The sequence below is a fragment of the Plasmodium falciparum genome, assembly GCF_000002765.6.
Source record: "Plasmodium falciparum 3D7 genome assembly, chromosome: 9".
Classification (NCBI taxonomy): domain Eukaryota; phylum Apicomplexa; class Aconoidasida; order Haemosporida; family Plasmodiidae; genus Plasmodium; species Plasmodium falciparum.
In genome coordinates this window covers 700001-727500 of record NC_004330.2, presented here as the reverse complement: position 1 = coordinate 727500, position 27500 = coordinate 700001, and the positions used below count along the sequence as shown (strand labels likewise).

The 27500-nt window shown below is 18.5% G+C and overlaps 8 protein-coding genes across 8 annotated transcripts in view; 2 read left to right on the top strand and 6 right to left on the bottom strand.

Moving 5' to 3' along the window:
* PF3D7_0917500 (conserved protein, unknown function) overlaps nt 1-798 on the bottom strand; it is a gene marked incomplete at both ends in the record, with an annotated part of 2046 nt that extends 1248 nt beyond the window's left edge. The window contains one exon of the mRNA XM_001352010.1: nt 1-798. This exon is cut by the window's left edge and continues 1248 nt beyond it. Within this exon, the coding sequence (XP_001352046.1) occupies nt 1-798 (798 nt within the window).
* A 1837-nt stretch (nt 799-2635) lies between these two features.
* Nucleotides 2636-6511, bottom strand: PF3D7_0917400 (conserved Plasmodium protein, unknown function; the record flags this gene model as incomplete). The annotated part of the gene is made up of 1 exon (XM_001352009.1): nt 2636-6511. The coding sequence occupies one exon, from the start codon at nt 6509-6511 to the stop codon at nt 2636-2638; it is 3876 nt and encodes a 1291-aa protein (XP_001352045.1).
* Nucleotides 6512-7960: 1449 nt separating this feature from the next.
* On the bottom strand, nt 7961-8980 carry PF3D7_0917300 (conserved protein, unknown function; the record flags this gene model as incomplete). Its single annotated transcript, XM_001352008.1, has 1 exon — nt 7961-8980. One exon carries the CDS (start codon nt 8978-8980, stop codon nt 7961-7963), a length of 1020 nt encoding a protein of 339 aa, XP_001352044.1.
* A 1014-nt stretch (nt 8981-9994) lies between these two features.
* PF3D7_0917200 (conserved protein, unknown function) lies at nt 9995-11176 on the bottom strand (the record flags this gene model as incomplete). Its single annotated transcript, XM_001352007.1, has 2 exons — nt 9995-10434; nt 10642-11176. 2 exons carry the CDS (start codon nt 11174-11176, stop codon nt 9995-9997), a joined length of 975 nt encoding a protein of 324 aa, XP_001352043.1.
* An 835-nt stretch (nt 11177-12011) lies between these two features.
* PF3D7_0917100 (N-glycosylase/DNA lyase, putative) lies at nt 12012-14285 on the top strand (the record flags this gene model as incomplete). The annotated part of the gene is made up of 1 exon (XM_001352006.2): nt 12012-14285. The coding sequence occupies one exon, from the start codon at nt 12012-12014 to the stop codon at nt 14283-14285; it is 2274 nt and encodes a 757-aa protein (XP_001352042.2).
* A 1143-nt stretch (nt 14286-15428) lies between these two features.
* On the top strand, nt 15429-20909 carry PF3D7_0917000 (merozoite organizing protein; the record flags this gene model as incomplete). The annotated part of the gene is made up of 1 exon (XM_001352005.1): nt 15429-20909. One exon carries the CDS (start codon nt 15429-15431, stop codon nt 20907-20909), a length of 5481 nt encoding a protein of 1826 aa, XP_001352041.1.
* Nucleotides 20910-21145: 236 nt separating this feature from the next.
* PF3D7_0916900 (zinc finger protein, putative) lies at nt 21146-22144 on the bottom strand (the record flags this gene model as incomplete). The annotated part of the gene is made up of 1 exon (XM_001352004.1): nt 21146-22144. One exon carries the CDS (start codon nt 22142-22144, stop codon nt 21146-21148), a length of 999 nt encoding a protein of 332 aa, XP_001352040.1.
* Nucleotides 22145-23983: 1839 nt separating this feature from the next.
* On the bottom strand, nt 23984-24133 carry PF3D7_0916800 (conserved Plasmodium protein, unknown function; the record flags this gene model as incomplete). Its single annotated transcript, XM_002808891.1, has 1 exon — nt 23984-24133. One exon carries the CDS (start codon nt 24131-24133, stop codon nt 23984-23986), a length of 150 nt encoding a protein of 49 aa, XP_002808937.1.
* Between the last annotated feature and the right edge of the window lie 3367 nt (nt 24134-27500).

Below are 27500 nucleotides of genomic sequence, written 5' to 3'. Positions count from 1 at the left end.
AATAATAATTGGTTCGATATTATTTAATTTTGTATACATATCATCTATATATTCATGTGCTTTCTTTTTATGATCATTCATATCATAAAGTATATCTTTTTTGTCGAATATACTTTTTCCTATGTTTAATACATTTTTTATTTTCTCAAATCTATTCTTAACACATTCAATATCACTGGTATTTTTCATTTTTAAAATATTTTTTACAATATATAAAAAATCACTACAGTTAGTTTCACTAAAATTATCATCTATATTTTTAATATCTTTGATTAATTCTTCAACATAGGTTTTTGACATGTTATTCATAAATGAAGTATGTTCGTTTGTCTTTTCGTTGTTCATATTGTTCATATTGTTCAAATTATTCAAATTATTCAAATTATTCACATTATTTATATCATTCATATCATTCATATTATTTATATCATTCGAACCTGTGTCCTCCGGATATTTTCTTTTCTTATTCGGAAGTATATTGTCTTTATTTACATATGGTACATTCAATCCATTATTTAGTTCATTGTTAAATAAAGAAGGATTATATAAAAAGAGTTCATCAATGAAGCTTACTAATGATTTCAAAAAGGTATCGAAATTTTCTTTACTTAATAATAAATTAGCCTTTTTTATTATGGAATATATAAACCCAAAAGATTTGTATATATAAAATAAATCTTCGACTGTTTTCTTATACATTAATTCTTCATCATTTAATTCTTCAATAAAATTCTCGTAATATATTCTCTTTAGCTCAGTTTCATTCATCGTATTTACTTCTTCATTATTAATTGCCATCTTGAATAATTTGTGTGTTCATATTATATAAATATAATTAATGTGTTAAATCGGTTTCTTACATTAATATGTATTATTTCTTTTTTTTTTTTTCCTTCAAAGAAAATATATATATATATATATATATATATATTTTTTTTTTTTTTTTTTTTTTTTTTTTTTTTTTGTTGCTATCTTATATAAAAATAAAAAATAAAAAAAAAGTAAGGCAAGATCTTAAAAGTGAATTTTAATTAATGTATTAAATAAATCGAATTTTAAAATTTTTCAAAATGTAATAATAATACATATAATATATATATATATATATTGGAATATTTTATCAATTTTTTATATTATATATATATATATATATATATATATATATTTGTGTAATAATGAACAAAGAGCACATATTAATATATTCAAATCCATTTTACCATATTATATATATATATATATAATTATATAACTTTTCATAATGAGTATATAACATATACATATTACATTTCATTTTTATTATAATTTTTTTTTTTTTTTACACATTTAATATTAAATAAAAATACAATGTATTCTACTTCATATATTATCATAATTATTATAACATTTTCACTCATATTATAAAATGTAGTAATTTTTTTTTCTCATACTATTTTATAATTACATGTTTAGAAAATTCGAAATATTTATTTTAATCCCATATTACAAGTACATTACACATTAATGAATATATATATATTATATATATATATATTATTTATATATATATTATATATATTTATAGTATAAAAAAAAACATAAGAAAAATAATTGAACAAAATGAACTATTTGTCTAAATAATATTTTGTACTAAATAATTTTTTTTTCAAAATATTTAAAAAATATATAATTTTATTAACATATATATATTGAGTATATCTTTTTTTTACATTTTTTTCAAGATAAATATAAAAAAAAATAAAATTATATGTATAAATATATATATATATATATATAATTATTAATTGGTTTATTTTCCTTTGTATGTTTATAATTATATTTCTCTTTTATTCTTATTAACGCATATACATTATTCCAAATGTCAAACATTTTTTTTTGGAGTTTTCATAATTTTCCATTCAATTTCCTTTATGTTCATATACTCACATTAATGTATATCAATTATCATTAGTTTGATTAAAACATACTTTATATATTCTTATATGTCATTTCAAATGTACATTAATTTTTTTCAAAATACTGATTTATTGAAAAAGAAAAAATAAATAATATAATATAAAAATATAAAATGATAAAATGATAAAATTTATTAAAAAAAAAATAACTTAGATTTATCGATACACATATATATTATATAACAATTATATATATATATATATATATATTAATACAATTTATTTGATAAAAGGAGCAAGGGTTAAGATATCAAAAAAACAACATACATTTTTTTATATATATACATTTATTATTAACTATCACTAAATAAAATTAAGAATAGACACATAGGATATATAATATGTTTATTATTTTACACATTTTATTATGCATATTTCTTCATTACGTTAGCCTATATGTATGTTTATATATAAATATTAATTTTTTTTTTTTTTTTTCTTTTCTCTTTGTATTGAAAAAAATAATCCTTCTGTGCTTTATCATTCCTGTCCATTTTTTTGTTCATGCTACACCAGGTTGAAAACCTAACATTATATATATATATATATATATATATATATTTATTTATTTTTTATTTTATTTTATTATTTTATTTTTTTTTTTTTTACGTGTACATAAATGTTAAGTAATTATTATCCTTTGAATTAAATGTGACTTATATTATTTTCACAAGATAATATGTTTATTCTTTTAAGTAAAAATCATGTAAAATTTGTATAATTCCCTCTGATTTTTCTGATTTGTTTTTATATGATTTGTCACTGTCATTATGGTTTGTTTTTTTTTTTTTTCTTATTTTATTATTTCCACATGTCTTATGAACATATTTTCTCTTAATATAATAATTTAAAAGATTTGAAAATTCATACATATTCATATCATCCAAGAAATCTTTTACTAAATGATTGTCTTCATTTTTAAGATCATTTATTAAAGATAATTCTTCATTATATTCTTTTAATTTGTTATAATAATTATTTACTCCTTTAAACATATCAGATTTTTTATTTGATAGTATTAGATTTAAACATTCATTTAATTGTTGTAATGTCTTACATTCATCTATATTATAATTTTTTTTTTTTTTTTTTCCAAGAACATGAGACGTACCATCAAATTTATACATAATAGTGTGTATATCTTTTAAGGACATTCCGTTGAAAATCATTTTTTTTACATACCCCTTTTTCAAACCAGTACATTTCAAAAGATATGCTTTTTCTGTTTTTTCTGCTTTTCCTTTTTTTTCTTTTTTTAATCTGCATGTTCTTTCGATATATATTTTTTTGTCATCCAACTTATTATTATCCTCATTTGGTAAAGACCTATGTAATATTTCGCTACAACAACTTAACAATATACCATTCTTATTATATGAAAGTTTTAATAAATGTTCATCATATAAAACTAATGATGAGGAAAACAATAGAGATCTCATCATTAATTCGATTGTATATATTTTTATTAAGCATGTTTCAAATGTGGTAATTTGTATGGTCACTTTTGGTAAATTCATAATATCATATTTGATTTTCTCAATTATTTTTCTTATGATATTCTTACTTTTTTTTATACATAATGAATGAGGATCCAACTTATATTTTTCAATCAGCTTAATTAAACAAAGTATGTACAATTTAATTTTCAAGAAATATGTATTATTACATTGTTTATTTATCAATATATTTAACCTATTTTTTAGTTTATAGGAATAAAATAAAATACTATTTAATATATATAATGTTTCTCTTTCTATATTCATATCACTAGAAAAAGAAGAATCAAAAAGAAAATCTTTAGTTAATATATTGTTTTTAAATAATATCATATTTTTAACCTTCATAATGTATTTCTGCGTCCCCTTGTTTCTATTTTGATTTACACAAAATTTTTTTTTTTCAAAATATGAATTATAGCTAAAACTTCTTTTACGTCTATCATTCTGTTCCTTTATCTTATCGTACTTGTGTACATTACATGATGATACACGTTTAAACATTTTTGTACTAAAAGAATTATTTTCCTTCATAAGGTAACCGTTTAAGTTAATATTACAATTGTTACAATTATTAATATTATTAATATTATTAATATTATTGATATTATTATGATTATTATATTTATTATTATTAATAAAATTATTATCCTTCATTTTTATTGTACAATTTTTTTTCCTTTGTTTTTCCTTTCCTTGATTCAATATATATGCTACACTTTGTAAAATGTGATATTTTGTACTATTATTATCTCTTATATATTCATATACCTTTTCGTTATCACTTTTGCTTTTATATGCTTTGTTTTTAAATACGCTTGTCACACTATTTATATTTATTTTTTTACATTCTGAATCTACATATACAGAATCGTTTTGTACAATATAATCATGTAATATTCTGTTTTCCAAAGAGGTTTTTTCCTTTTCACTTAATTCTTGTTTAGTGTTATCTAAATCTTCATTATCATAAAAGTAATAACCTTTAATCTTATATTTATCTGTCTTTCCTGTGCGTGCAACATTTATTTTATTCTTGACCATATAAACATCTTTATATTTGGTACTCTGCAAAGGAACTTTTTCGTTTTCTTTATTTAATATCTCTTTTCTCTCATATTTAATGTTATTTTTGTCACAAGTCATATAATCATCTTTACTTTCAATATTATGATTATTTGTTATATCAGAGTAGGATTGACCTCTATATTTTATTATTTTACCCTTATTAGTGAAATGGATTATATTTGATATTGCTTTATCTAAACGCATAGTATTATTATTATTATTATTATTATTTATTTTTATTTTTTTTATATTATTATTACGTTTTATAAAATTCTTATACTTATTAGACCCTTCCTTTGATGGTATATAATTTTTTTTATGATTTAATGCATTAAATGATAAAATGTTTCCTATACATTTTTCATCATCCTTTTTTACTTTTAAACGAATCATAACAGCTTTTCTTTTATTTAATGTTTTCTTTTTTCTACTTTTATTACATTTTCTTATCTTATTTTCATTCTTTGTATTATTTTTATAAAAGTATATTTTTTCTCTATAATTCTTTTTATTACACGCTTTGTAAAACAAACTTTTAATACCATTTTTAATATTATTTGTTTTTACCTCACTTTTGACCTTTTCATTTAATTTTTTCCTTTTTTTTCTTTTTTCTTTTAAACAACCCTTTGTAACGTAATATATTTTTTTGTTTCCTTCATGAATTTGCCTTTTATCTGTTTTTATCTTTTTCTTTACAATTTTCAATTTCTTTTTTCTTTTATAAAACATATTCACTGGGGTTTTTATTTTAACTTTTTTATATAAATTCTTTAATTTTTTTTTATTTTTTTTATGCATTTTATTATTTTTTTTTAACTTTTTTTTTTTTTTACTGGAAATATTTATTTGGGTTGATTTTTCATTTGATTTTATATCCATTATTGAAATATATGAACAATTAATTTTGTCAATATCTTCTTTACTAACAACAATTGGGCTTTTTGAATATAAGACATTAGATTGATTATTATGTGTAATTAATTGATCATATATAGATATATCATTTATATAATGAATACTATTTTTTTTGGAAGTGATAGACAATATATTTTCATTATTCCTACATAAGTTATTTGATGAATATCTTGAAATATATTCATCTTTATCCTTCTCAAGAGAAGATACACATGTATCATGTTTATATAAAATTAAATTACTTTCTATGTCTTGTTTTGATTCCATTGGTATATAATTTTGGGGTGTATTATATAAAAAAATGGATCTATCTTGTGTTTGAATGTATTTATTTCTCTTGTCATTATTAAACATATATTTTTCTTCATTTTTTAATACAATATGTTCCTTATTTACATCTTCCTTGGGATGATTTCCTTTGTTATTACTATGGTACATATTAAAATTATTACTCTCATCATAATATATTGGTTTTGACACAGGAAAAGCATTAGATTCGTTATGTCTCTTATTATTTATATGTATGTCCTTTTTCATTAACGTATCTTCATCAAAAGAAATAAAGGTATTATTAATTATTGGACATTCATTATAAAATGTTAATAATTTTTTCTTATTTTTAATTTTACTTTCGCCCGTGAAAATCGGATTTTTTGAATTATCGATATCATTTGATGAAATAAAAATATCATGATCCTTCCCTCGAAGTGGACTTGTTAAATTTAGAGGTTCTTTACTATAATTATAATCAACATTGTTTTTTTGGATTAAATTATTTGTGAATATATCGGATTTATGATTATCTTGAAATTTTATCTTGAATGTATTATCATAATTTATTTTTTTTTTGATAGTGCTTTTGTCTTCTTTTTCCCAATTTATTAATTCATCATTGATGAAAAATGAATCACATATATTTCTATTACAGCAATATTTTGTTATATTATTGAACATATTATAATTAATTTCATCCTTTTCGTTATAATCATAATGCACATGCTTATAATTTTTTATATTTACTTTTTGTTTTTTTTCATTATTTGAGGGATTCCTATGATTTCTCACATGAAAAATCATTATGTATATTCACAATGTAAGAAGGATATAAAATATTAAATGGATAAAGAAAAGAAAATGTTAAATATATTTTAAATATATGCACTACTGTATATATATATATATATATATATATCGAAAGAGTGTTCTACACAAACTGCATGTAGAATATAATAATAAATAATATATAAATATTATTCTTTTTATTTAAAAAAAATGTGAATTGGTGTAGAAAAAAAATATATATATATATATATATATTTATTTATTTATAAACTTTTAACTAATTATAATACTGCAGAAACATATGTCTTTGTTTCCATGACAATTTTTTTATATAAAGGATATTTTCTTTTTTTGGAGAATGAAAAGCATCAAATATAATAAAATATATATGTTAAATAAAAATATAAAAAATGAATAAAACATACAAAACACTTAACTAATATATATTATTATAAGTGTAACATTGTTTATGTAAATATATATATGTCTTTATTTTTTCATTATGGTCAGGTTAATTATTAAAATATTTTAAAAGATTAAGTAAATATTTTATTAACAGTTCAGGAAGAATTTTTTTTTTTTTTTTTTTTTATTCTAGTTAGCTATTATTTTGTAATAGAGATATAAAATATTTATGTTCAATTGCTAAAAAAAAAAAAAAAATTTGTGTTACCTGTAGGTAGACCCTTTCAATTTTGTAATTAATAAGTATTGTTCTAAAATGAACTACACAACGGAATATGATAAAAAGAATAAAATAAATTTATTTATATACGAAATTGATTGACTTGTTTTATACAATAAACTTTCATGTTATTGGGTATATATTTAAGGTTTCTACATTAAAAAGTATATATAAATTTTTTCAATTATGGAGATATCCTAATACTAAAATGAGAAATATATCTGTATACAGAACAAAAGGAAAAAATATTAAATGAACAATTATTATTTAAAATATATAAAATAGACATTTTTTAGAAAAGTTGGAATATATATATATATATATATATATATATATATATATATTTGTGTGTGTTTCATGTTTTTTTGTTTTACCTTTAAATATATATATATATATATTATTAATATCCTTCACAGTTACAATTATTACTTTTCTCTTTAAAAATAATCATTCATATCCTTTATTAATAATAGTATACTTTCATTATATTACGAATATGAACAGTGGCAAATATATATTTTTATATTTATTGAATCATTCTTTGTATATTCCACATGAAAGGATTCATATACAATTTGTGAATATGTATAACAATTCATATATCATTCCATGTTTTCTTTTTTTTTTTTTTCTTTTTCACGAATATACATATTTTTTAATATTTAAAAATATATATATACATCAAATATCTCATTTTATATATTATTAAAAAAATTATTTAATAAAATTAAAAAAAAAAAAAAAAATGTGAATTAAAAAATAAGAATATTAATGAGGAATCATGACCATGGGGTTAATGGTCGTAATAAACGTAAAATAAATATATCGGAATTATGTAATGATTGATAAAATAGTCCATCAAATTGTGTGGTCTTCTTTAGAAAATAAAAGAAAAACATAAGAATAAAAAATGTTACATTACTTCCTATGATAAATAACTGAGAATATTTATATAAATCACTAGTTTTCATACCTTGATCATAAAAATCTTCAATATCTTTTGGAGGATTTCTTAGACATCCTTCTATATTCATTTTTCTAATTTTTTCTATAACATCGTGATTATATATCAAACTTTTGTATAATATGCAAATGTTTATATTATTAAATGTACATTGTGTATAATTTTTGTTTTTTAAATCAGGTACAAAGGTAAAATAATAATGATTTCTTAAAAATTTTAAGTCATTACATTTACGAACATAATTTATAGAATCACTTGCTTTCCTTTCTACCATATCAGTTGTACAGGCTGCTACTCTTCCTTCAAACAATCTGCAATTATTAGCTACAAAACTGCCTTCTACGTTTAAACGATTTCTACACCATAAATTTGGAGTAGCATATATAGTAATAATATTAAACACATTTATAATAAACCAGAATATAATTAACAAGGCTACAAGCCAAGGAAACCACTTCACTGTGCATCCAATTCTTTCAATCCATTTTCCTAATGACATAAAATCATTTATTGTAAAATTTGAAAGTATAGAACATATTCTTGATAATAGAAATGAAAATACACATATCAAACTTATTAGAGTAAGATATATTAATAAATCGGTTAGTATAAAATTAATATATTCGTATTCACAATAATAATTTATAAAAAAATTAAACGTTTTCAATAATTGTTGAAATATTAATGTACAAACAATACTAAGACCTGTAAGAAAAGATAAACAGTTATAATAAAAGCTAGCTCTCCAACTAGGTCTTCTATAGTTCCAATTTATATAAAACTCTTTAATCATATGACCTATATTCCCATTTTTCTTATTTTTTGTGTAATCCATTTTTTCTAAAACTAGTTGATGCAAGAAAAAAAAAATATATATATTTAGTGTTGGATTTATTTAATGAATTTCATTTTTTTTATAAAATTGACTAATCTATATTAAAAATATGTATGATAAAATTGAATTAAAAATTAATTATCCTTTTATTGTTATATAAAAAATGGTGTATGGAGAAAACCACTATTTGTTTGCACCTTTTTTTAATTTTTTTTTGAATACATAAATTTATACATAATAAATATAATATATTTTTTATTAATTATTTTATTTTTTATTGTTTATTGTTTATTGTTCATTTTGATGTCTAAATTTTTTATTCAATAAATATTAAAAAAGAAAAAGAAAAAAAAAATACAAAATTATTATTATGTAAATATGCATATTAATTATATATATAGAAGTGTACAAAATTTCCTAGACCTAATATATAATCTGAGAAATTTCTAACAAAGATAATGTGAATACTTAAAATATCAATAGTTCTAAAAAAATTAATGATTATAAATATGTAGTATTATATATAGTATCTTGATTGATTATATTTTTCATATGGGTTAAAATATAAAAATGTGTTAGTGCATCTGTGTGCATATTTAAAATGGTTACATAAAAAAAAAAAAATATATATATATATATATATATATATATAAATGTATTCCTTCTTATTTTCTTTTTTTAAAATTTTGGTTGGGTTTTAGGAAAAACAAAAGTGCAAAGTGTAAATAGAAATAAGAGGCATATAAACCTTATATTGAATGAAACAATAAAACATGAATTAAAAAAGGAATTAAATATATATATATTAATGTATATATTTATTATACATCATATTTGAATGAACAAAAAATTAAAAGCAAATCATTTATACATATATATAAGAATAATATTCTTTTGCATTCCTTTGGTATATAACATTATATGTTATGAGGCATACAAACATTTAAAAAAAAATATATATATTATATATATATATATATATATATATATATATATATATATTTATTTATTTATTTATCTCCATGTGTCTAAAAGCCTTGTAAATTTAAAAAAAAAATTTAATCTGTCTTCATTCATAATGAATGATGAATCGACAGGTGTATTTATTTTTATAACTATAAAAAGTGTAAATAGTACTAATGTCGTAATAAACCAAAAAAAGATAATAGATAATGAGAATAAGTAAATGTTACTTTTTTTGTCTGGTTGTTCTAAAAAATATTCTTCTGTTAATTCGAGGGTATTGCCAGAACACTGAGGAAAAGATTCCCATGTTGTTTGTTTATTTTTTATAAAATCAACAAAGAAGTCACATAATTTCTTGTCCTTTAATGAACATGATTCATTTGGAGATGAGCGAACAAGAAATAGGAGACTTTGAACTTTTAAAATATTAAAATCATTGCAATGGTCATTCTTTGTTAATTTGATAATATCTTTACTAATTTCACATCCTTAAAAAAAAATATATATATATATATAATGTGGCATATATTAGTTTGTCATAAAAATGAAATAATATAAATAAAAAAAAAGTATATAAATAAATAAATATATATATATATATATATATATATATACATGTATATTTTTTTAATATAACCTACATATTCATATACATATTCCTTTTTTTTATTATTTTAATTTTTTTTTTATCCTACCTGTATTCTTACTTTGAACTAGGAAACAATTATGTAGGGCATCCATCCCATAAATGTTATATGTTAATCCACACCATAAAGAAGGATTAAAAAATATAGTTAAAATACTTATAATTAAAAAGAAGATCCAACATATATATAATAATGATAATATCCATGACATATATTTTATAAGAAAACCTACAATAGTATAATAAATACCTAAAGTGAAAAATTCACTGTTAGTAAAATTAGAATATAAATATGTTAGACGAGAAAAAAAAAAATTAAGAAATCCCATCAATATAACAAATATAAATATAAACATATAGCTTCTTTGTAATGAGGAGATTTTTGATGAGCTACAATAATGATTACTGAATGATTCATTAGATATTAAAAAACGAATAATTATTGTATAACATAAACCAAAAAGTAACAATATATAGAATATACTAAAGAATAAACTATATCTCCATACATATTTCTTTTTTTTCCAATTGGACAAAGCAAATTTATTTTCTATAAATGAATTTAATTTTTCTAAATATAGCATTTTTTTTTTTTTTTTTTTTTTTTTTTTGTTATTACATTGTTTTATGATATTACTTCGTAATATATAAATAATATACATATAATAAAATTGTTATATATATATATATATATATATATATTTTTTTTTAATGAATGATATATTTATCATATGATAAATGTAAATAAAAAAAATATATATTTTTTTTAACTAATTTTGTAAGTTATATATTATGCTCTTTTATAAAGAATTACATAAAAATAAGGAAACGTTAAAAAATGTTTTGGCGAAAAAAAAAAAAAATATAGATCTACACTGCACACATTTTTAACACTGCTTGAATTATGATTTACAATATATTTTTTTATATAATTTTTACAAAAAAAGACAATTATTTTGTTCACAAAAAAATATTAAATTTATCCGAGGGAAGTATTAGAGGAACTAATATAATGTATACATGTGTACTGGCACATATATATATATAAATATATTTTATTTTTATTTTTTTTTTTTCAAAGGATGTTATAGGAATAGTACTTAATATAAATTACTTTTATATAACAATGGTAATACGAATAATTAAATATATCTATATCTATATCTAAATCTATCAATATATATATATATATATATATATTGTATATTTGTTTAACATATATGAGTGGTTTTTATATTATTATGTAGGTATTATTATATTACAATATATATTTGTAACAAGAAAAAAATATCTATTTTATTTTATTTTATTTTATTATTTTTTTTACAAACTATGATGTAGGAATAAAATTATATTGTATTGTATTATATTATTATATATTTTTTTTTTGTTATACTGCTATTCTTTTTGTACAGTATAATGAATATATATAATCATGTTCTCTTGATCATTACTCTAAAAAATATATATACTTGTAAATATATAAATAAGGTTATACAAAATAATATAAGTAAATTTATTCTTTATAAAGAAAAAAAAAATATTTCAGAGTTAAATCATAATATAAATAAAAAATATAATTTTATTATAAAGAAAAAGAACTGTAATAAAATACAAGAGAGAAAAAAAAAAAGAAAAAGATATATTTATAGTGAGAAAATAAAAAATGGATATCCGAATTTTATAACATTAAATTTTTCATATATTAACAATTATAATATGATAAAAAAAAAGAATAAAGTCTTATCTGAACGTTTATCAAATAAAATGAGAAATGTAAAGAGAATAAGAGATAAAGTAAAACTACATTCCTTGAATGAAGAAAATAAAATGAAAAATGTATATAGTAATGTTACAAATAATTCTCCTATTATTATAAAAAATTATGAAAAGAGATGGATAAAACTAGATGCTTCAACGAACGATTTAAAATTAAAATACTGTTTATTAATTGGGCAAGAATTTTGTTTTAATGAAGTGGAAAAAAATATGTATATTGGTTTATTAAATATAAAAAAAATATATTTATTTAAAGAAACGGAAAAAGATATATTTTATCAATGTTTATATGATGATGATAATGATTGTGATAATTATAATGATAGTAATAATAATAATGTGACATGTACAGGATATAGTAATAAGGATGATAAGAATATTCTGAAGAAAAGAAAAAGTAATAATCATCATAATGAAGTTTATAACTTTTTTAATTTACATTTTCCTTTAAATGAAAATATCGAAATATGGAAAAAAAAAGACCAAAGAATGAAAGAAATAACTAATAAAATTACAGGTCTGAGAATATTAAAAACGGATCCTGTGGAATCTTTTTTTTCATTTTTATGTTCAACAAATAATAATATACCAAGAATTACATTAATGATAGATTCTTTAAGAAGACGTTACGGTAAATTTATTGCAACAGTAGTATTTAAAAATGGTGATATCATAATTAAGAGGGATGATCAAAATGTAGATGGCAATAATATGATCAAGTTAAAACATCAAGATGATTCCAATGAGCACAATGAGTATAGTATAAATATAAAGGGAGAAATAAAAAATGGAGAGGGTAAAATAAAAAATGGAGAGTGTAAAATAAAAAATGGAGAGGGTAAAATAAAAAATGGAGAGTGTAAAATAAAAAATGGAGAGGGTAGAATAAAAAATGGAGAGGGTAAAATAAAAAATGGAGAGTGTAAAATAAAAAATGGAGTGAGTCAAATAAAGGATACACGTGTAAGAATTAAAAACGAGAGAGATATAACAAATAATAAAAGTTGTCGCGTGAAGAAAGAAATGTTGGATACATATAATGCAGACAATGAATTAGGACAAGGGAACGATATTAATGATAATGTAAACATATATAATGACACATTATCTGTCACAAAAGAAGATAAGAGAAATAAAGAACAAAATAAAATGTTCAATATTTTATACAAAAATGAAGTTAATAAGATAGAAAAGAAGGACGTTGAAATGTTAAGCAAAGATAATAAAATATTTTATGAATCATTAAAAACAACATTAAAAGACGAGAGGAATCAAAAAACATTTCACTTTTATGAATTCCCCAAAATACAAGTGTTATCAAAATTAAAAGAAGATGATTTAAGAAGTTTAGGTTTTGGTTATAGAAGTAATTATGTAATTGAAAGTGCAAAGATGTTAGTAAATATGGGTGAAGAAGAATGGATAGAAAATTTAAAAAATGAAGAAAAGACTAAAACTTGTATAGATAAATTAATACAATTTCCAGGTATAGGTTTAAAAGTAGCTAATTGTATTTGTTTGTTTGGTTTAAATAAATATGATTGTATTCCTATAGATACACATATATATGATATTATATATAAATATTATAACAATTTTATTGAACCCCTAAACAAAAGTAATAAAAAAAATAAAACTATTAAAAATGTAAATGATAATAATAATAATAATAATGTACATAAAAAGAATATACAAAATAATCTTCTATCTAATAAAACTAATATAATTACAAATAAAAAACATATAAACAAAAAATTATTAAGTACGACAATTAAAAAAAAAAAAACACTAACAAATTCATTATATCTAATCTTATATACAAAACTAAGAAATTTATTTGGCCCCAATTGTGGGTGGGCACAAACCATACTATTCGCTTCAGAACTCAAAAAATTTAGTCACATATTTGAGTGAATATATATTATATATATATATATATATATATTTTAATTGGGTATTTGCTAGGTGAAAATAAAAGTATATACGTATAAAACATAAAAATAAATATAATATATATATATGTATATATGTATAAATGTATTTATTTACCTATAAGCATTAATTATAATTTTTTTTAAATATTAAAAGGTATATATATTATATATCACATATATATATATATATATATATATATATATATATATATATATATATATATGTACTATTGATTTATATATTTTTTTAATATATGTGTTAAAAAATCTCATTTTAATATTTAAAATGACATATATTTGAATCTCCTAATTTTTTAAAGTACATTTGTAATATTATATATATATATATTATATATATATATATTATATATATAATTTTTTTATTTTTTGAAACACACACAAAAAAAATGATACATATATATAATATATATATATATATATATATATATATATATATATATATATATTGAAAAAAGAAAAAAAAAAAAAATTTCGTTTAAAGTGTATATATAAATATGTAATTATCATAATTTAATAGAGAAAAATTAAAAAAAAAAATGTAGGTATATATTTATATTTGTATTCCTATTTAATGCGTAGAAACATGTCAATTTTTTCCAATACTATAAAAATATAAATTTTATATAATAAATTTTATATTATAAATTTTACTTTTCTTTTATTATTAATTTTTTTTAAACATCCACTGTGATTTCTTTCTTAATTCATATAATAACTATTGTGTTTTTTTTTTTTTTTTTTTTAAATATCTCTCTCCCTCTTTTTTTTTTTTTTTTTTTTTTTTTTTTCTTTTCTTTTAAATTTATTATTATTTTATTATTTTTTTTTGTTTTTTTACATAAAAAGTATTTTATAAAATAATATCAAAAGGTTGACACTTTAAAAATGTGTAAAATGTGTCAACATTTTGATTATGTAAAATAATAGTTTTAAATTTTGTAATTTTATTATTTAATTTTTTTTTTTTTTTTGGTGCAGTTCACATATTATATAATTGTGTATTTATATATATATATATATATATATATATATATATTTTGGTAGTTTAATTTCCTTAGATATCTTTTAATACTTCTTTTTTAAAAAGTCCCCAAAATATATCATGAAGTCGACGAAGCTGAAAAAGAATTTTGAAAGAAATGAGGAGAATAAAAACAAGCGGTCAAATAATGATAACATATCTAATTTGATGAATTTAAAAATAAAGAATGAGAATATTCATATAAAAAATATAATAAGAACAATACATTATGTATATACAAATAAATATGATAGTGAGACAGGATTTACATACATTAAAGATATTTTAAAAAATATAATAAAAGGTAATGTATATGATATAGTATATAAAAAGTATATAAATCCGTATTGTATTTACGAGATATGTTCTCGTATTCTTTTAAATATAATAAAAGTAAATAATAAAGATGATAATTTTAATAAAATTGTAGAATTTTTATTTGATATATTATATTATTGTGATATAATATTAAGTGAAAATAAAAATAAGAAAAAACAAAATAATCAAAATTATATGGAAGGTACTAGTAATGTTCAAGAATATGAATTAATAACAAGGTTGTGGAATCGATTATTAGATAATGTTTTTATTAAAGATAAGAAACAAAGAATAAATATGTGTAAAGTTATTAAATCATTAGTTAAAAAGGCATGTGCTTTACAAATTGATGTATCAAATAAATTATGTAAAAAGCATGTAAATATTTTTTTATCTTTATTAAATGACAAAGATCATAATGTGAGAGTTTTATGTTTGAATATATTAGAACCTTTTCAAGATTTTAATACAAAAGGAAGCTTTTTAAAATGTCTTGATGATGTACATAATATGGTCAGAATTAATGCCATAAAAAATATTTCAATAAATGTAGAGGATTATACAACTTCTACTTCCCCCAACAATAATAATAATAACAACAACAATAATAATAACAACAATAATAATAATAATAATAATAATAATAACAATAGTGAATATTTAATAATCTTGAAAAATTTTTTAATAAGAATAAATGATATTAATCATAATGTTAGAAGTAGTGTATACGATAAATTAAAGAACTATTATTTTTATATTCCTTCAGATATGAAATTTGAATTGTTATTATGTGGATTAAACGATAAAGAGAAATCCGTTCGAGAAAGTTGTTATCGAATGATTTTACACTGGGTTCAACATTTTGATGATAAAATAGAAAATTTATTATTGCATATTTTAAATAGTGATATAGACAATGATTTGATCGTAGAACAGATATGCAAAGTACATTTGAATAATATACGTAAAGATTTAATTAAAAGTGTAAGTATGGAACTTTATGAAGAAAAAAAAGAATATGATTGTAAGAATTTAAGAAATGATACTAGTACATATAATGAAAATTGGTTTAATTATTGTTTAAATAATTTATTTTCTTTAAATATAGCCGAATTATATATGTTCCGAATTTACGTTCAACATTTTTCAGATGAACAAGAGAAAGAAAAAATTGATGCTCTACAAGTTATTAATACAATATATTATTATTTGTATCTTAGTAGGTTTAATGAGAAATTATATTATAATAGAAAAAATTATATTAATTGTGTTGAAAATAATGATGGAGATCAATCATATGAACAATCTTTAGTTTGTACTTGTGGAAAGGGTAACATATATGTAAATACTATTGAAGATAACCAAAAAAATAAATACATACAAACGTCCATATTTGATGATGATTTCTGTGATAAATGTATATATTACCGTACGGTAATCAAAACGTCTGATTCTAATGTTCACATGAATGATGAACATAATAATGATGCTAATCAGTGTAACAACAAAGGAGAGGAAGAATCCTCAAATACACATGAAAATGTCTTAATAAATGAAGATAATATAAATGAAAATTATAATTATTTATGTAATATAAAAAATTTGCTTCTAATATGTAAATATTTAGATATCATCGAAATTTATCAAGTCGAAAAAATTTTAAAATGCTGTTCTACTATTTTATTAACCGGTCCCCTGCGAGAAGTTATTATCAAAGGAATGCTCAATAATACGGGAGTAAATTATTACAAGTTACAAAAAGGACATATTACATGTGCCTATTGGCTAAGTAATAGCTACATATATGCATGTATAGATTTATTAAGACAAATGATATATATAAAAAATAAGAATAATGATGTGAATGATATCGAGATAAATTTAACGAACCATGTTTTAGGTATTATATCTGAAATAAAAGAACCTTTTGAAAATAATGAAGAGAATGAAAATGTTTTTATACAAGAAAAGGAAGTAATAAAAGAATTTTCTGATGAACCAAATAGGTTATCTAAAAATTATAAATCTTTTGAACAAGTGGATACGAATCCCTTAACAGTAATATTTAGTAATATAATGAATGTTGAGAATGATAGTATATTTGATATTATAAGGAAGAAGCATTTAAATAGATTATCTATTGAGCATTTATTAATTTTGTGTAAAAAAATGCAACATAAGTTAGATGTGACGGAGGCAAAAATTAAGGACTTATCAGAGATGGAGAAGGTAAAGGAACAAGAAAGGGTAAATAATAATAATAATAATAATAATAATAATATTAATAGTTTTGGTTATGATGACAATAATGGAAATAAGAAAAATGGTGATATTAATAATACATGTAATACATCAATGCATGTGTATGCTTTCCATGAACAGATAAGATTTCACACAGAAATATTCCTAAAACAGATTACTATGTTAAGTTTATTAAGATTAGAATTGAAAAGAAGATGGTTAAGGATATTATTTATTTTAGAATGTTTTTTATGTAAAAGTAAATCACATTGTTCTTTTGATTCAGCTCTTCGTGAGTTTCCAAATGAATTATTATTACCTGCATTAAATTTTTGTTGTTCTGTTATGCCAGAATGGGATGATAAAGAAATTGAAGATCAGTTTTATGACATTTTAGTTTCTAAATGTTTAGGGAATTGGTGTATGTTTATAGGAAATGATGAAGAATTAAAGAAGCAAATATATGCGTACAAAACAGCTATTGTCGATACATGTGAAGTATTAAATAGTTGTTTATTAAGTATAGAACAGATACATTCAAGTGTATATCCAAATATATATAATAAGGGTAATATAGATATTATGAATATTAATGATAAGTTAGATGTGAACCTAAATAGCAGTACTAACCAAAACAATAATATGAACAATATGAACAATATGAACAATATGAATAACAATAATAATAATAACAATTGTGATGAAGATGTAAATAAAAAAAACTACATATTTTATGAATATAATTCTCCCAACGAATATTTACTAAACTATTTTTCAACGAACCAAGATGCGTGGTATGATTATAAAGAATTATTAGAAAAGTTAGAAATAAATTCTCTTAGATGTGAGATATATATTTGTGTTTTAGGTGATCTTTTAATGACACATCCAAATTTAAACAATGATGAATTAATTGTTGATGCTGTTGAAAGCTTGTGGAATTATTTAAACGGTAATTTGAATACAAGCAAATATATTCAATCCATATGTTTAAGAGTTATTTGTAAATTATTATTAACAGAATATTTAGGTAATCATGTATATAATATTACAAATGAAGAATTATATATATTAATAAAAAGATCATCCAATAAATTAAGAGCTTTATTTGAAATGTGCTTTTTAATATCCCCAGCTACATATAATTGTGTACAAGATTTTAAAAAAATTAGTACCTATAATATGACAAATATAAATTCACATGATAAGTTATTTCTTTTTTCTATATTTTCTATGTATCCATCTATGAGTGAAAATAATTTATTAATATTTCATTATACTTTTGAACAAATTATTTTTAAAACATCAGAAGCCGTTTTAAAATATAATTTAAAAACATCACATTTTACAAACATATTAACCTTTATGATATTTACTATTTTACATAAAGCCAATACTAACTTCCTAGTGTATAACATGGCAAAATATATTAAGTGGATACTCCTCATTATAATCGAAAAGGGTATAGCTCTAACCAACAGATCCAATATTATAGAGCTTGTCTATAAAATAATACACATATATTTATTTCAAGATTTAACAGATATGCAAAATATCCAAAAAAAAAATTCGTATGAAACAAAAGAAGTAAAAAAAAGAGGAAGAAAAAAAAAAAAAAATTTAAACGAATCAATTGATGAAACAAATGAACAGCAAACGAAATATCTAAATAAAAATAATTCTTTAGAAACCAATATTACAAATGATACAAATTTAGATCAACAAACAGATGAACAAAAAAAAAAGGAAAATGATGAATTTATTAATAAGAAAAAAATTATAAATGAATTCAAATCTACTATATTATTTAGAAGTGCTGAAATAAATGTAAATGATACTATTAAAGATTTAAAAAGTTTTTATGTTTTAATCAATTTTTGTATGCATTCATCTGATATAATTAAATCAAAGAATGAAATCAGATATTGTGAAGTACTTAAAGAGTCTATAGACAATAAAATCGAACAAATGAAACAGTATTTTATTAAAAATAATTTAATAAAAAATTACAATTATTTTGTAGAAAATAATGATATTAATCAAGAAAAAGCAAAAACAGATAATTCACAGGACAATCTTCTAGATTTAAAGAAAATAAATGAACTAAAAGAAGAAACGATATATGAGGAAATTATACAAGATTATGTGAATTATATAGAAGCTTTGCATAATAGAAATTTTGTATATCCTTTGATTCCACGGGGTTTAGGTGTAGATATAAATGATGATCGAATGACTACCAATGAAATATTAAACGAAATAAATAATAATAATAATAATGATAATGATAATAATAATAAGGATAATAGTCCGGTAAATAGAAGTTTAGAAAATATGATTAAAATGAGAGATGTTTTAAGAAGACAGCAAAGAATTAGTGCAGTTTCGAATATGCACACAAATATTGATTCTAAAGTTCCTAAGGATATTGAAACGAATACGTATGATGATATTAATCATAATGAAGATATTCAAAATGTTATTCATTCTGATAGTAAAGACGTATCTGAACCAATGGAAGACATGGCAGAGGTGAATCACATAAATGATTTAAACAATGAAAAAGTAGAAAGTATTAATAAGAGTAAGAGTAAATATGAAAATATTTCGAGTATAGAAACTAATGAGAATGCATTATCCCTTAGAAGTAATGATAATATTACATACGTATATAAGGAACAATCTACACTCAGAAATGAAAGTAAAGAAGAAATTAATAGTATTAAGGAAGATACGCACTTGGATAATTATCAACATAATAATAGTATAAAAAAAAAAATTGCAGAAATGAATTCAAGTTCTAGTGATGAAAATACAGATAATGATAATGATGATTCTAGCATAAATGAATATGCAAGTGTAAAAAATTATCATTCAGATTTAGATGATGAAAATAATAAAAGTGATGGTAGTAGTCTTAATTCAAATGATTCAACAGCTATGGCCTTTAAGCGTTTAAATAAACTAAGAAGAACTAGTTATACAAATGTTGTTTCGAAGTAAAACAAAAAAAAAGAAAAAATGAACACATATATATTTATCTTATATGTAACAATATTTTTTTATTTTTTATTTTTTCCTTCCATATATATATATATATATATATATATATATATATATATAAATATATTTATATTTATTTATTTATTTATACATATAACAAATTAATTTTAAAAGAAAAAAAAAATATCATGTACAAATATAATAAAATTTTCAAAATATATTGCATTAAAAAAAAATTAGGTGTCATCTATTGTCTTCATTATATGATCAATAACTTGAACTATAGTAGGGTCATTTATATAATGAGATAGATATCCAATTTTATCATTTGATAATGTAAATTGTTTAAAAACTTCCCTAACATAATTATTTTTTAATAGTATTTTTAATGTATGATCTTCTTTTAATTTTTTTTTTTGTTCTTCTGTTAACATATCATAATCATCTGTATAATCATCAGATGATTCAGAGTTCTCATTATTATTTGGTATATTATTATCATTGTTTAACAATGATGTTGATAGATTATTATTTGGAAAATTTGAACATGTTGTATCCATATCATTAATATTATTTATTTCATTTTTTTTATTTTCATTATCTAATTTAATAGTATTTTCAATGACTTTATCATTTTGTTTTTTATTTATGTCTTCTTCATTTTGATAATAATAAGTATCTTCATATTTTTGATGATTACTATTTTTTATATCATCCATATTTATATTATGACTTCCAGATATTTTAGGTTCATTTTTATTTTGATTTCGACATTTCTGTTGATCATGTTTTTTAAAACATTCTAAGGAACAATAATATTCATAACAACATGTAAATGTGTACTTCTTTTCGTTTTGTAAACATATAATACAAAGTGTATCATTTTTCTTCATTTTTTTTTTTATATTTAAAAGAATATCATTAATTATTTTTCTTTTTTTTAAAAGTGAAGTATCATTATTACTATTTTCTGTTTTTATTTCATTTGATATATTAATTAAATTATTATCAAATTCATTATCATTTGATAATAAAACCTTATTATGAATTCTTTTTTCTGACACATTTTCTTCTACTAAATCTTCGTCATATGCATAATATTCGTTGGAATAATTATTAATTTCTGCGTTGTCGTTTATAAAATCGATTTGATTATAATTAATTAAATTATCTTCAAAATTATTTGTAAAGTTATCTATATCATAGGTAGCATAATTATAATCATACTCGTCCATATTTTTTTTTCTTTTTTTCTTAAATAATTTGAATATATGCACATATAAATATGTTATATATAAATATATATATATATATATATATATATATAAACATATGTTATAAACACGTGTTATATAAAATTATATATACATTAGTACGTACCAAAAATAATTACATGTATTTGTTTATTTATTTATTTATTTATTTATTTATTCATTTATTTGTTTATTTATTTATTCATTCATTTATTCATTCATTCATTTATTTATTTGTGTATGTATGGATGGACAGATACATATTCCTTTATCTTTAATTCCTTTTATGAGTTTTAAAAAATACAGACATATCTTATTTTCCTTGTACTTATTTCATAATTACAGATTATAAATAAAATATAACTTTTGTAATATTATACAAAATATAAAATATATTTTTTTTATATATTTGTGAAAATAATAATGCACTTGGATTTTTCCTTTTTCCAAAAATTAAAATAAATATATAAATAAATAAATAAATAAATATTTGTATATATAATTTTTTCCTATTCTTTTTGTATTTAAAAAAGATTATACGTTTCAAACAATTTTTAGTAATATTTTTTTTTATATATTAAGAAATGTACGAAAAAAAAAATTATAATATGTATAATATGTATAATATATATAATATATTATTATATATTTATTTATTTTGTTCATATGAAAAAATATAATATTTTTTTTTTCAAAAGTTTATATATAACAGTTATTTCTAAAAAATATAAATAAGTATATACATATTGTATATTTTATATTATGTATATATAAATAAATATGTAACATAATATATATATGTATATATATAATATATATATATATATTTCCAAATTTATTTAATTTATAAAAAGAACAAACAAGTTTTACAATAGTTCAAAAGTAAATATATAATTATTAAATAAAATATAAATAAATATCAATATGTTTTATATTATTGAAATTTTTCCACAAAAAAATAAAAATAAAATAATAATATAATGAATAATATATTAAATATTAAAGCATTATATAATATTATTATGTGAATACATTTGTATATATATATATATATATATATATATATATATTTATATTTATATATTTATTTATTTATATATTTATTTATTTATATATTTATTTATTTATTTATTTTTGTATAATTTATGTCATGATTTTTTTTTCCTATTGGATCTTTTAATAACTTCAAAATGAATTATACGTATTATATATTCCAATATCTTTATTATTCCTTTAAATAATATATGATTATATATATATATATATATATAATAATTACTCCTATAAACAAATTTGTACATATAAGAATATATTCATATTATATATATATTACAATGTAACAACATATTCTCATTATCATACTTGATAAAAGGTGGCATATAATATTTTTAATATATTTATATTTTACATTTATTTTAAAAAATTTGGAGATAAATATTACAACACTGTTTTGTATACGAATATTCAAAATTATAAAAAAAAGTAAAAAAAAAAAAAATAAATAAACAAATAAAATATATAAAATGAAGTCGTGGTATTATTTTATATATATTTCATTATATGTAAAATTTCAAATGATATCCTTCATATAAAAAAGTTATTATAATATTATATTATATTATATTATATAATAATATTCAAAAAAAAAAAAAAAAGAAAAAAAAAAAGATGAGGGCTTATATATCAAAAATGTCCTTACGTTTCTGTTTCTTTCAGAATATCCATTTAATATCTTCAGTCATATTATTATATCATATGATTCAATAAATCTTATTTTTTAATAAAACAATATACACATATTTCTTTCTCTTTTCTCTTGGGTTATTCTGTTTTTTCATTAAACGCATTAATAACCATGGGAATAGTTTTAATAGCAAACATTATACCAGCTAATATTCTTATTTTATATTTAAATTCATTCAACAAAATATCCTTGGGTGATTCTTCCTTTTCGTTATTTAATAAAAACATTTTTTTTTAAATTATTTTGTAATTATATATATATATATATATATATATATATATATATATATATAATATATATATATATGAAAATAAGCAAATATTTTAAAAAAATATAAATATAATTTATTTATCCTTTTAATAAATATTTTTGTATTTATATAAAATGGAACAATTGGAAAATGAACAAATTTTTTTCCTTTTTTTTTTTTCACAGCATATTATAAAGTAATATATTAAATTTTAACGATTAAATAAATAAATAAATATATATATATATTTATTTATTTATTATTTATTATTTATTATTATATTTTTTTTTTCTTTTATATTATGTAATATTAACTTATACATATTATACATATATATATAAGAACAATGAATAGGATGATTAATTGCACTTCCAAAAAAAAAAAAAAAAAAAAAAAAAAATATAAATATAATATAATAAGAATGAAAAATAAATTTATAAAAATGTAAAAATATTTTATAATATATATATATATATTTATTTATTTATTGGTATAATTTTTAATATATGTATATTCCTTTTTTTTTACGCTTTAAAATTTCAAATGAATTTCCACAATAAGTTTCTTAATTATATATATAAATGTATATGTATATATTTAATATGTATACAAGTATATAGGTGCATATATAAGTATATATTTAATATGTAAACAAGTATATAGGTACATATATAAGTATATATTTAATATGTGCGTTTTTATGTTCCCCTTTATATATTAGCTTTATAAATATATACATATATATATATATATATATATATTCATTTATTTATTTATTTTTTAATTTATCTGTCATATGTAATAATATACATTTTATTGTATTTAAATAAACATGAAAAATAAAATTATTTGAATTATCGATTAAATGAACAAAGGATAGAGAAATAAAATGTATGTATTGTTTTTATATAGAATAATACACATATGTCATTTATATGAAAAAATATATTTTAATTTATTCTTAAGATTTTTAAGAATGTAATATATTTTTCTAATATATTACACAATCTTAATTGTGCTTGTTATGTTTTGTTTTGTTATTGTTTTGCACATTCTTCATTGCATTATATATAGAAGGAAAGAATAATTAAAATATATATATATATATTATATAAATATATATATGTATATTAATATATACATAAAACATGATTAACAAGCAAAAATAATTATACTTATATAAGTCAGAAAATTAATACGGATCATTAAATCTTTATATCAATAAAATGTTCAAGACTATTTATTTTATTTTTTCCCTTTCTATATATATATATATATATTGGACATGTGATAAAATGAAGTTTGAACATAAATGTTTATGTTATTGATTTTATATTAACCGACCTTCCGATATGATATGTTATGATGATTATAATATGAAATATAATTGAATACTTATATATATATATATATATAACCTGGATAAATATTATTCACATGTTAAAAAAAAATATACTTCCTATTTTATATATAATAATTAATGTATTTTCTTATATTCATTTTTTCCTAGATCTTAATTTTACATGTATATTACGTATATTTAACATTGAACGTTAAAATAGAATTATACTTAAGAAATGTAATAAGTCAGATGTTTTAAAAAAGGAATAAAGAAGTTGTACATAATTTGTATCATCCACATATATATTATTATTTCATATATAAAACATACATGTATAAATAAATAAATATATATATATATATATATACATATAATTACATGTCTACATTAATATTAAAAGACATGGTGGAAAAAAAAATATATTTTTAAAAGATATAATCCCAATATCAATGATTATTATATATAATAATAATAAATACAGGTATTTATTTATATTTATATTATTTATTTATTTATTTTTTTAAATCCATCAAAAAACAGATTTATCAATTCCTATAACCATGATATTTTTTTTTACAAAATTGTAACAGAAATAAAAAAGTCAAAAAAAAAAACAAAACAAACAAAAAGAACAAAAAAAATTATAAAATGAAAAATGAAAAGATTGCTCCGCATGCACCTCCAAAAGTTCCTTCGTGACCAAAATGATTAAATTGAATTGTTATTTTTTAAAAATGTTTTAAATAGAATTTATATTATATACAGTTATTTTGTGTATTCGTTATTAAAATATTATATAATTTGCTTATATAATTTTATATGAAAGTTATGATTGCATATAAGAAACAAATTATATATATATATATATATATTAATATATATGTATTATAAATAATATATTATTATTATATATATATTCCATTTTTATTTCTTTATTATATAATTATAAATACATATAATTATATATATTATATGATATATGCATATATATATATAAATATATATATATATATATATATATATATATATATATATATATATTCATTTTTATTTATTATGCTTAAGGAATATTTTTTGACATCACTATATATATATATATTTATTTTTCATTATACGTATTATTTATTAGTATAGGTATATTATATATATAATATATATATAATATCCAAAAAAGAAGAAAAAAAATGATAAATAAAAAGCATGCAACAAATAAAAATAAAAATTAAAGGAAGCAAAACATGCAACAGCAATATTGCATATATAAAAAATATATATTTATATTTTATATATATTATATTTATAAAATATAATAATTATTATATATATATATATATATATAGAATTATAACTGCGTATATTTATATTATTTAGATATATAAATAATAACAAAGAACAAAATTTCTTAAATTTTATATATTAAAAAAATAAAAACCAAAAAAAATAAAAATAATAAAAAAGAAAGACTTTTTTTTTTTTTTTTTAATATATATACAGCATAAACAAAATTATATATATAAATATATTTTATTATCGATTTTAATTATATTATCATTTTCCATATTTTTAATTTTTATATTTTTGATTGTTGTTATTATGTAATAAAAGAAGAAAGGAGGAGTAGTGTTTTTATTTCTTGACTATTTTATGAACTCTGAGAAATTATTGAATTGATGTTTTTACGTTATTAAATTGTCGTTTTTCGTACAAGAACTTAAGAATTGTTTAAAATAATATATATATATATATATATATATATATATATATATATATATTATATATAATATTATAATATGCATAAATAAAAAACATAAATATTAAAGTATATATATAAATAAAAAAAATAATAATAATAAAAGAAAAGAAGGGAATAATCTTATCCTAATCCTTTTTTTTTTTTTTTTTTTATTATATATTATTTTGTATATATTTCTTATATATGATGATTATATATTTATTTATTTATATTAATTAATTATATATGTATATTTTATTATATTTATAA